This window comes from Electrophorus electricus, chromosome 17, assembly GCF_013358815.1.
Source record: "Electrophorus electricus isolate fEleEle1 chromosome 17, fEleEle1.pri, whole genome shotgun sequence".
Taxonomy (NCBI): domain Eukaryota; kingdom Metazoa; phylum Chordata; class Actinopteri; order Gymnotiformes; family Gymnotidae; genus Electrophorus; species Electrophorus electricus.
In genome coordinates this window covers 11,902,763-11,915,707 of record NC_049551.1, presented here as the reverse complement: position 1 = coordinate 11,915,707, position 12,945 = coordinate 11,902,763, and the positions used below count along the sequence as shown (strand labels likewise).

Below are 12,945 nucleotides of genomic sequence, written 5' to 3'. Positions count from 1 at the left end.
TTTATTCCAAAGAAACTTACCAAACAAACAACCAAAAAACAAAACCACAAAACAAAAACAAACTACAAATGATATAATATTCTTCTTCTGGCCAATTGCCATTCCCTATATAAAATATGAATATTTATAGCTGGTGCATATATTGTAGATCGTTGATTTTGAATTGTTAGTGGCCGAGTAATCGGCACAGCACACTCCATTACCCTACTGCACCCTGAAGTTGCTCACTCATATTTTCCACATAAAACTGCTCCAAGAAGATGGGCAGTCTGAAAAATTAAAGAAAAAAAAAAATCAAAGAAAAACAAACAAGCAAACAAAAAATAACACGACACTGAACACTTATGTTTTATTAGAACACTTATTAGAACCTGACCTGACTTTGATCTACTCGTCTGTGAACTAGTGAACATCGATAAATCAGCTAGTGGAGAAAGAGTGTTAACATCAGGCTTAATGGAAACTCCTGCAAACTAATGAAGAGAAATGATATCCAGGGCTATGGTCTCAGACCAGCAGGGACAGAGAGGCGTCTGGGTAGATCATGCATGACTCATCTCTTGTAAATGAAATCCACTGAGTAACGCTTAGCTAGCCTAGAGGAAAGCCTTCTTCCACCTCTGTCACAAGAGGGTTCAGATCAGCACAAAAGGAAAACATTTGTAAATAAAAGCTCAGGGTTTTTTTTTAAAGACCAATCTGGAATGGGCAGGGATACAGCAGGGATGCTTCTGACATGAAAAGCAAAAAGGTATACATTTTATACGAGTCCTTGTTATAAATTAATTTACAAACCATGAATGGAGTATTTATGCAGTCAAATTACACTGTAAATTACAGAGAAGACTGATTTCATATTGGCAATGCAGACTTGTCTTAATCCATATTCAGGAAAGCCCAACACTAATATGCTCAATAGGTGACCTAATCCAAATCTTCACCTAAAGTCATTTAATTCTTTCTGCACACATTTCCCTATATAGGGACCAATTACTTCATGACAAAATCACTCATGCTGATGTTGCACTCATCACAGATAACATTTGTCATACATCAGCCTTTATTGAGACCATGTTCTCAATGGAAATTAGTCATAAATTACATATTTACAGAGTTAATAATTTTGCAATTAACTCAAATCCATATTTATTCCATTACAAAAGCAGGCATGAGCACTCCCTCACCAAAAAAAAGTGTAACAAATGTACAAATTTTTAAATTACAAAAAGGCAGTTGAATTGTCCAGGGGGATAAAATCTTTTAAGTGATACCAACACACCAGGGTGCTGAATGTATACTACAAAGATGACATTTCCCAGGTGTCAGTGGGGTTGATGAACACTTCAGATTTAGGACACCATCATGTGAACAGTTTGAAATAACTCTAGCTCAGCATACTAGTGTGACATCCATTCTGAGTTTTAGAGAGGAGTAGGAGTTGAGACAAAGGAGTCCAAGTGGACAACGCACACTCTATCTGAAAAGGTGCAGCCGGCTGGGTGTTGTGGGTGTGCAAACGAGCAGTTTGCATTCCAAGGCAACAGTACAGAAGACATTTATTTTCAACAAATATGTTTTCTACATAAATACAGGTAATTAATCCATACCAAAAGTATTCACTTTTCACCAGTCACATCATTCACATATGTCTAACTTTTTATGCTGTATAGCACTGTTGTAATTGATGATTACAGTCACTGAACCTTTGAGATGATTCATTACCATGATTAATTACTATTAAGAGACAAGACTTGTCATACAGGTAAAACAAATACAAGTGATGCTCTGAATTATGGGGAAAATATAGACTAGTGAAAAGTATTACAATATTCCAGAAGCTTTAGTGAAAATCCCTTGGAAACAATAATAATTAAAAAACAAAACAAACATACAAAACAAAAACCTCAAAAATGATTTCTTGATGATGCATCTCTAAATTAATTTCTATAATACTAAGAGTTTGAATCCACACATTTTATTGTATGCCATGACAAGGAAGTAATTTTTTGTTTTTAACTACAAGTGCTGAGTATTTTATGGCCACTATTCTTTAAGATCAAAGTTACATCTACGGACTGATACATCACTTGATACACTTGTCAATTTATCATTTGGTTTACAAACACATCGGGACATACTTTAAGGCTTTTTAGTACAAACTCATCTGCTGCAGATGCGCACAAGTGTGCCCACTAAACAAAACAATCCATCACAAACAAGAAAAACGTTCTAGATTCTCTACATACCACGCAAGTGAAAGTTTATCAGTTAAGTAGCAATGTGCAGCTAAGTCTGTATTACACAGGACAAAAACAAACACACACACACACACACACACACACACACACACACACAAATTGACAATAGTTATCAAGTGCTGTACACTTGTACTTGGTTAATACAAAGTTGTTGAGAGAAGTCATATTTCAAATATGATGAGCCCCATTATTTCTTGGCAGATATGAATCCTTAAGTCTAAGACCTCATGATGGTCACATGGTTCCCTGCTTGATTTGTTAGGTTTCAGTGCTGGAGGCAAACCTGCTGTGCTCAGAGGTCATGCAAAATTGGCCTATGGCAATGCAGCGGTTTGTAGTGTTTGGCGCAAAGAATGCTGGGATCTACAGTTTCCGCTAGATCATATCCTTCCGGTGTCCTGGTCCTTCTCTTCCAGCAGGTTGATGAGCTGGCTGAAGCTCTCCTTTACAGCATCCATGTTGTCCACTGTGCTGCCCTCCAGCACCCAGCTTTTACCACGAGCCAAAGGTTCCAACTCAAAGTATTTCTTTATCTGTTGGGAGAGACAAAAAAGGAGGGAGAGACATTAGAGAAGGAACTGGCAAGGAACTGGTGGTGTGTATTCATCTAAATACACTAAATCTAAAGGATTAAATGTGAATGGCTGCTTCTCTTGTGATGTGTGCTGCCCTTGTAGCACATAAAGAAAAGCATTAAAACAGTAATAAAAGGAGGTTAAAGTGGTCAAGGAGCTCATCTTACAACAGCAGGAATTTTTAACTGTACAAACTACAGCACCTTTATGGATTCATCACTGATGAACTGACAGGTTGTTTCTTGTTATATAGTTTTTTTGTGAAGATTTGATTCCAACTAAGACTTTCAATTTGCACCCAAATTGTCTGAACTCTCTTCATCAGAAGTGAAGGCACTAAAAGCAAAATGTGACAATCTCAAAAATAGACAGAGAATACACAACAGGACTTTGTTGATATGAAAATGAGTTAAGGCTTGCCATGATAGTTGTACCTGGAATGCTGGTAGGGATGTCATTTATATTTACCTAATACTGTTGACTTGCTAGATGTCCTGCCTCTAGTGTCAACGATACACTTCATAATGAGCATTCAGTATAATCCTTATGGATGAAGGCGGCATAACACTGCCTTCACTTTTTAAATTTGGAATTTAACCGGACTTTAAAACTTTAAAGTTTTAATTTAAAGTTAATACTTGAGCTCTCATTTTCCACTGTTGTCTAACATTGTCAGTATTCCTCTGCTCTACTTAACTGTGCTGCTGCATATATATTTTGCACTTGGCCCAGCTGGTTTAGGTTATTGAGCTGGACTGTTTTGAGATAAATTTCATAAAAGTATTTTTGAGGAGAGTAACTGTGCATCATGTTTGGGGTGAACTTTCGGCAGTTGAATGTATGGTGGTGATTCCATTCTTTCTTTCTCTCTCATTTCATTTTGTGTTTTGGTCCTTTGATCTTTTTCAAGGATACATACATTTACTACCACTGCTAATTGACAAACAACTGCATCTTTGATGCATGACTTCACTATGCAACTCAGACAGTTTGGGGGAGACATGCTGAAATTCACTAGCTGGAACGTCAAAGGGTTGAATTAGCCAGTTAAACAAAGTTGAGTACTTCATTACCTTTGCACTCTTAGGACACATCGCTTTTTTTGTTTGTTTTTTTTTAATTAAAAAATCAAAAACAAAAAAAACCAAACAAAACAAAACAGACACTCATTTGAAAACCATCCACCATGATAAAATTGTCCAACCCATCTTCTCCAAAGACTATCATTCAAATTTTGGAGATTCCTTAACTCTACCAGCAGGGCATTTTTATTTTCATATCTACACCATACCTTCACACGCATTGACTATTTTCGTTTGGACAATAGACTCCTCTCGGCACGCTCTTGTCATTATAATTTTATTGTCATATCTGATCATAGACCAGTTACAATAGATTTAAACTGGGAAAGAGGAACTGCATCATGTTCACCGTGATGCTTTAATAACCAGTTATTTCCGATGACAAAGAGTATCTGCTATTAGACATTTGTTTAATTTCATCTATAATCTTTCATCATTGACATTACCGGAGGTCCTAGTACCCTTAGACGTAGAGAGGGCATTTGATCGTTTGCAGTGGTACTACTATACTATACGTTGGAAAAGTCTGGATTCAGTCAGAACTTTATTTCATGGGTGAGGCTCCTATATTCTTCTCCATGTGCATCTGTCAGAACTAATAATGTGCATTCTGGTTATTTTCCTCTTCTACGTGGCACTAGAAAAGGTTTCCTCAGCTTTTGGCCATTGCCATTGCCATTGTGCCACCTTACATTTCAACCCTAGGATATCTTGCGTTTTCAGATATGGTATTGAACAGAAAATGTTGCTCGGTGCAGATGATCTTTTGCTCTTTATTTCAAACTTAAAAGACATCACTACTATTTTGTCTATATTAGACATTTTTGGATCACTTTCTGGGTACAAATTAACTTTGATTTATTTCTCTTGAACCCAGCTGCCCACAATTTTCCTCTATACGCCACCATTTAAAGTGGTTGTTATTACATTTAAATCCAGGTTACAGATGAGATTGAAGGCCTGTTCAAAGCCAACTTCTTGTCTCTTCTGGATAAAACTATCAGGATATCAATTCTTCCCCCATCTCTAGCTAAACGCATTAATTCAATTGAAATGAATGTTCTTCCTAAATTCTTATACCTGAAGCGATTATGTCAGAATTCCTTCAGAGCAGAAAGCCTGCAAGGCTTCAGAAAATATATTTAGAAATACCCAAAAGCTCAGAAGGGCTTGCACTACACAATTTTCAATTTTATTATTGGGCTGCTAATTGTTTGATACTATTGGCTACAGTTTGAAAAATTGAAGCCTTAAGGTACTCAATACATGCCCCTTTGCACCACAATCACAGCTTTCCTCCATCCATTATGGGTGGAGCTTTTTGGCTATGGTCAAAGTTGGGTATTGCTTATTGTACATTGACTGAAAATTTGCATAACAGACAAATTTCAGTTGCCCAATAATACATTTTTCCAGTATTTACAGTATTTCCCTTAGAACCAGAAAGCTCTCCCACTGAAGTTTTCTTGAAAACAACTTTAAATTAAATTTACCTTTAAATTAAAAAAAATCCTTTTCACTTGAACATATATGGCAGAACTTTCTCCATGTCCAATCACCACCCCCTTTCTACTATTAAAAGCCAGTCTTTCTGTATCAGACATAGCTTGATACAATTCAAAATTTTACATCGCCTCTTTAGAACATGTACATGGAAAAACTAAGTTCCAGCTTCTTTAATCTATCTGTTTATATCCTGCTCTTCCATTCATAAATATTGGTCTGATATATTCAGAGTTCTTTCCAGGATTCGGAAAATATCGCTTGATCCCACCCCTGTAACTATCTTGCTGGGGGTGTTGCCATCCACTCTATTGATGTCAAGCTACAAGGTGAATTTCATAGCATTTGTCACCTTGTTAGCTAGAAGGCTCATTCTACTCAAGTGGAAGTCACTTGCCCCACCATCTGTTTTTCACTAGCTGAAAGATCTCTTATATTTTGGTAAGATAGAAAAAAAATGAGGGGCAATTTCTAGATTGCAACTGTAATTTCTTTAAGATATGGGATCTTTTTCTAGAGCATTTCAAAGTTAGTCCAGTTCTCCACTGCCACTCTGAAAAGCAGCTTTTTGTGACTTATTTGCTGCATTATACCAGTTGTCTGTGGTAATATATAATATGTAAAAGGACCTTTCCCACCTCCCTCTTTCTTTCTTGCTGGTGGGTTTTATTTTTTCCCTGTCCTGCCCCCTACTGGGCATGTTTATTTGGTGTTTTTTCTGTTACTTGTTCTTACAGTGGTTATATACGTACTTCATATGCAGTACATATGCACTTGCATCTTGAGAAGTCTGTACGACTGGTTCCTTCCCCTTTTTAAAAACATGCTTCCTCAATATGTTAGGAAGTGCAGTGTCTGTACTCTGTGCTATGCATGCCATTTTAGTCATTGTATAACCGTCTAGTTTAGATGGTTTAAACAGTGACTCAACTAGTGAATGCATTTTTGTATCTTCAATTGAATATAGCAATAGTATTACAGAATATCTGAATCTGCTTGTCAGTAGGAATAGATAATAGTAGTTTTATACAAAAAGTATTAAATGGTTCTCCATCTGTGGACAGAGAATAAGAACCCAGCCAGCTGGTAGAAAATACAAACGTTTTGCCTAGAGAGAATAGGACATTGTAACTACTTGGCTTACTTATGTACATAAGTGCCCGGAAGGCACAAAAACTCATGCCAGGTTTTTAGTTATCCATTTTTCTTCTGCGTTTAATACAATCCAGGAGCACCATTCTGGCTGACAAATTTTTGTGCCTTTTTAATCCTGATGTTACCATTGTAAACTGGATTTGAGTTTTTTAAACTTTTTTTTTTTTTTTAAACCAAGTTTCCTTTTTTCCGGCCCTAATAGTGCACTGTCCGAATAGCGCTCATCACCACAAGGATATGTTTCGTCTCCTTTGCTGTTTAGTTTATACACCACCAGAATGACAGCAGGAGGACAGATGTTATCAAATTCACAGATGATTCAGGTATTGTCAGTCTGCTACAGGTAGGTAGACATCGCATGTGCTTATAGTACTTGAATTTGTTAGTTATTGCAAACAATTTTCTGAAGCTAAATGTTTCAAAAACCATAGGTATAGTCATTAACTTTAGAGTAAAACAGCACACAACTCACAGAAACTAGGACTGCGGTCAAATTGTGGAACTTGTGAACAGATATAAATACCTGGAAACTGTGATGGATAAGAACTTTCGACCAAAAATATAGCTGATCAGTAAGAAATTAAACCAGAGATCATGATTTTTAAGGCAATTAAATGTTTGTAAACAAATAATTGATGGTATTATTTTATTAAGTTTTCACTGGATCCATTTTAACAAACGGTTTAATTGTGTTATGGTAATTTGAAACTCAAGAATGGAAACCAGCTGAATAAGGTTCTAAATGTATTGGGTAAGATTAACAAGACAATTTTCACTGTCAGATATTTTCAATAGATGGGTAAGAAGAAGGGCAGAGAATATCATCAGTAATTCTTCCCACCCTCTACATGGTGAATTTGAACTACTACTAGTCAGGCAGAAGGAATAAACTTCCAAGGACCAGGTGTAACAGATAAACTATTTTATATAACCTTTTTTAGTAGTGGAGTTTTGTTTTGTTTGTTCTTATGTTTTAAATATGTATGTTTTGTTTTGGGTCATGCTGTATGACCAATTTCCCACTAGGGACAATAAACTTGAAATACATAACTGATGCCGGTCTGGTCCATTATGCCTGCATGATATGGACAAATTAATCTATTTTGAATCTCTCTCTCTCTCTCTCTCTCTCTCTCTCTCTCTCTCTCTCTCTCTCTCTCTCTATATATATATATATATATATATATATATATATATATATATATATATATATATATATATATATATATATATATATATATATATATATATAAAATTCAATATATTTTTAAATATACCAATATATTTGAAGCACATACACAGGCATAAAACAAACCTATTTATCATCATGTGGATCCCTTGAAAACCCTAATCAGAAATGTCTGAGGCCATGATGCTCACAACAACACACAAAAAAATCTAGTTGTTTCTTGGATGACACATTCACATATTGTGACTGTCTGATAAGTTATGCAAGCATAAGGCATCAACAAAAATACATTCCAATACATACATGGCCAGGCTATATACTTCAGACAGTCTGAAAAACAGCACAAAAGAGTAAGTGTTGGAAAGGACAGGCAAACTGCTTGAAATGCCAACTAAGCAAATACTAAACTGAGAAAGAAAGAGCATAAATGAGGAAGATAGACAGAGTGGAGAAAGAGAAAGCATGAGATATTGCAGTACACCAAGTATACACTCAGACCTTTTCCTAAGTTCTAGGTAATATATAGCAGATGCATTAAAGAACTACAGTACTAAGTATTCCTCTGGATACAATATTACAACATGAGAAATGCATTAGTCAGTCAACAGCTAAAACACAGCAACCATCCAGTCCAAAGCCTCTTTGCTATGCTAAGATACCACTACCAGTGAAATCCTAGGAAAATGGATAGTGTAGGAGCAGCAAATCAGTTTCAAGTTTGGTTTATTTGTCACATACATAGTCATACACAGTATAACTCGCAGTGAAATGGTTGATAACTCGCAGTGAAATCAGACAGGGAGAATTAATTAATCATTTCATTTATTAATGTCACAAGGTAAAGCTCAAGATAGTCAAGAATGTCTAGAATAGATACATGGAATGTTTGATTACTACTACTCAATTACCTAGTTTGGAAATCAATGATGTCATCGCTAATTTTACTGAACATCTGTGTCACAATAAAACCAGGCCTTTTTTTTTCTAAATACCGAAGAAGAAATAGAAGAGTGAGACCACTATGGAAAAGAAAAAGAACAAAACCTAGATACAAAACATGACAAACAAAAAATGTTTACTGCAGGATCGCTTTTTTCCTCCAAAAAAGATATTGATTGCATGAGTAAGTCATACAATATACCTCTTTTCCAATTGTGCAAAGACTTTGCCTTTTTATTTGAGGATTCTCTGTAGCTCTCCTACATACTACACAAGTATGCTGGACAAGGTTGACAGGGGCAGAACCGCAGATAAAGAAACACGATTTTGGACATTGAGCCTACTGTCTCCTTTCCTACATGACACAGTCCCAAGACCTTGGAGCACTGATGAAGCCTACAGAGCATGGACTTCGTCACACTGGCTTCTTGCAACCTAAACTTCAAGGAAAAAGGCGCAAAAGTGCACAAGCATCGTGTCAGTGTCACATTTGTGTAAATGTCCCCACACTCTTAACTGACAGGCAATGGTCAAAAACTGTATAAAACAGTCTACTCTGACAGCATGCTAAAAACAAAGAGAGTGGGGGAAAAATTAAGAATTAAATAATCAAACAAAACATCCTTTCAGGCAAAGCACCCCTAGCCATGCCAAGAATGTTGATTAAGATTTCCTTGTGCGAGACTTCATCGCTACAAAATTACACAATCCCTGTTGTTGAGCCTGATCATACTTGGAAAGCACAGTTATACCAATTGACTATTGTTTCTGAGTGGAACTAGTTGAAAATTCAAAAAACATGCAACTATATGAGAAGGGAGAGAGGACACTGTCCAATAGCTGAATGGTGAAACATCGGCCTGTGGCAAAGTGGATAGTATAGGGTATAGTGGGTAATAACGGCTGGTACGAAATTCTTCTATATGGGTGTAGAAAATAAGCTAAATATGTGGAGCCAGTTGAGAAATATTTTCAAAGATTTGCTATACTATCATGAAATTTGCTTAAATGTGAATATCTGCATCATCAAAAAAGGAATCAAAGTGCCACTGACATAGAAGCTTAAAAGAGATCCCAGTTTGTTTTTTATTAAAAACAAAATTAACTTGAATAGCTTGGGGGAAAAAAAAAAAAAAAAGTTGCTTAATTTATTATATAGATAAACATTGTCAAATTTATTTGCTAGAAATTAAGATAGCAGTGCTTAGAAAATACCTCCAATTTCTCACTTGGGAAGAGAGGAAGGATGTTTCAAGTACAAGCCAACTATTTTCACTGACCAAATAAAATAAACACATCTCAGCAGAGAGGCAGCATTCCCTGCCTTTGTCCTTCAAGAATGGTATGTAAGCAATCAGTATTTCATTGTCCCCAATTCCCAGTGAAACTATATCAAAATCAGACATCGCTCCAGAACCAGACATTACAGGAACTTGGAAAGACTACTTAGAAAGTCATGCTAACTTGGCTAAATACTATCAGCAGCCATATATGAACAATTTTCATATAGTTGACATAAGCAGATAAATGACAATAAAATTTTATGGATAGACTTTTGGATAAGCAGAAGTTTTGGCAGTTAAATAGTTGCCACAATGAGAGAGAGATGACAATGGCTGTTTATTATAACACCTAATGAACAGCTAAAGTAAAAGTGGTGCCAAGAGTTCATACCATTCTAGAACCACTGAATTCCATATTCCAAAAACTCACACCTATTCGATCTGGTATAGAATTGAATTATGAAGCACTTGCTATAAATTAGGTTATATTGGTTTTGAACCATAGGGCCATTTCAGAAAACAGGTGTAACAAACCTTAAACTTAACTTTAACTTCCAAGCAGACCTAACTCAACCCAACATACTCAGTTATGGGTTCCAGAACAGCCAGTTAAAATTTCAGTGATCAAAGTTGAGAAACAAGTCAGAACCATGTTCACAGTTAACTTTGCAAGCAATCCTCATCAACTGAGCACTGATAATAGAATTCAACGTGGATGTGAACAATAAAAACTGTGGAGCTTCTTGTTCCACTGTATCAGAACTTTAATGTTTACTTATGCACATGCAGTTAACTTTAACAAATAAAGCAACGCTGCAAAAGAACAGTTGGCATTCTAAAGAAATATGGGTCAAGAGATGAGTTCATAGCCTAAAGCCTGTTTAGTCATTCAACATGTTTATGCTATTTTGCTGGTTTCTGATGTTTTAATTTGGGTGGAGATGATTTTTATATTTTAATATAAACTTTAATTAAGTAGTATTGACAGTAAAGAAAAAGTAAAATGTTTTTGAGCATAATTCAAAGTGGTAAGATCTTTTTACTCATAGCCACTTCATTTCTGCAGTGGTACTGGTAGTGTTATAGTTGATCTTCATTCTATATAGAAGACAGGAAGAAGGCTAACTTCCACTGGTCTTGCATATGATGAGTATTTTGAGTAGCATACATCAAGTTAAAGTTGCAAAAGATATACATGTATCCAGAGCTATAAGTGCAAGAAAGGCAACATATATGAAACATGTTACTGCATAAGAACAGAGCCACAATGTTTCATAATAACAGACAGGGTCATATATGAATTTACAGACCATATTAAATATTAGATTAAATATTCACATTCTGTAACAAAACTGACTTTCTTTTCAGTAAATAAAAAGACTGCCTTTTCGAAACATGCAGGAGGATGGTGATGGTTTTTGTTATTTCATTTAGTAAGAAGTCATTTAATAAGTAGTAATTTTATGCCAGTGGTGTCTCTTAAGGACTTTTTCTATGATGGTTGTAGTTCTTTTCTCAGTGTGATATGGCTATCTGTAGAACCAAACAAGCAACAGTAAAGTTTCCTGCCTTCTCATGAGTGACTGAGTCCACTGAGGCACTGGAGCCTGGCCTGGCCTGGCTACCTATCTCGATCCTGGCTGTTGCAGGATGTGATGTCATAGGAGACAGCAGGCAGGGGTGCCTCTGTGTCCAAGAAGGAAACAAATCACATGGGACACAAAATGTGACTATAAGACAATGACATGAAGTGACATGCCATCACCCATGTCCAAATTTGTTGCATCTTGCAATGCATAAATCATATAGCCAATTGTTAAACAATTGGGCTGTTGACATAAAATTTTTATAACTACTATTAAGTCAAGAAAAGCAAACAGTATGAAATAAGGCCTTAAACTGGAAGAAAATGTCATTGCCTGCACTTTAATGGTATGGAAAGCTTTCTATTCACATACATTTGCAACTGTAGGAGTAATTACAGATATGCGGGTCTATGTAGACCGTAACATACTTAAAATTCTATGGAGACCTTGTTGACTTTCACAGATTTATGCCCAGGGAAATGTTTGCTGAATGGTTTGCTGAAGTAAGCGGAATGGACTACTTTTTTTATATATAACGCCCGCCGCTAAAAGCTTAAAAAAAAGAACGGGGGAGAAAAAAAAAAAAAAAAAAAAAAAAAAAAAAAAGTAGAATACTGATTAAATTTGTAGCTGAATCAAGGATACATCATGTGAAATGTGACGGTTAAGAACACTGAGTAAATTAATTCAGCTGAAAATGGTAGGTTAGTGAAGATATCATGCTTAAAACAAAGTCTAATCACTCCTTATAATTAATGAGTTACATCATCAATGTAATCCTAGGTACAGTTATAGCAGTGTTCTGATGGTTAACTTTTGTTCATGTCCAGTATACCTGCTAGATAGCAGGTGAGCTTCACAGTGTATGTTACTGTAGCAACTACCATACAATAACTATGAGCTCGGTTTTTGGAACTGAAAACCCCCGATTTTCCATGAGCTCATAGTTAACAGACCCAGGTTAGTTGCTAAACCTGCTTTCTGAAATACCCCTCAGGGTAAACATATGGAGAAACTCAGAAATCAGCAAGAGCTCCATGTCAACTTCCATGGAGAGCTTTTTTTTTTTTTTTTCCTCTTTTTACCTTTACTTTGTGATGGTGAGATATATAGACTATTTGATGGAAGCAGGACGAAGCCTTGCTGTGAGAACCTGGAGCACTGGGCAAGCAGAACCCGGATGCCACAGCACTGCATGCACACATACCCTTGGGGCCCCAGTAGGAACTGCTGGGCTTGCTTGTCCGCCTGTCTGCTTAGTATAATCACCTGGCTACAGTACAGATTTACGGTAACTTAATTTATGCAAAGCCTGACTGTTCACATCTGGGCCAGAGAGGACTGGCAGCATGCCAGCTGTCTGCAGTGCTCTTGG

The 12,945-nt window shown here is 36.3% G+C and overlaps 1 protein-coding gene across 9 annotated transcripts in view; it reads right to left on the bottom strand.

Annotated features, from left to right (window-relative positions):
• arl15b (ADP-ribosylation factor-like 15b) overlaps positions 1–12,945 on the bottom strand; it is a 61,262-nt gene continuing 48,317 nt past the window's right edge. For 8 of the 9 annotated variants that reach the window (XM_035535631.1, XM_027007670.2, XM_027007662.2 and 5 more), the window contains one exon: positions 1–2,791. In XM_035535631.1, the coding sequence (XP_035391524.1) occupies positions 2,639–2,791 (153 nt within the window). In that variant the 3' untranslated portion in view covers positions 1–2,638. The remainder of the gene's footprint in view (positions 2,792–12,945) is intronic. The other variant, XR_003410450.2, reaches the window with a different exon arrangement.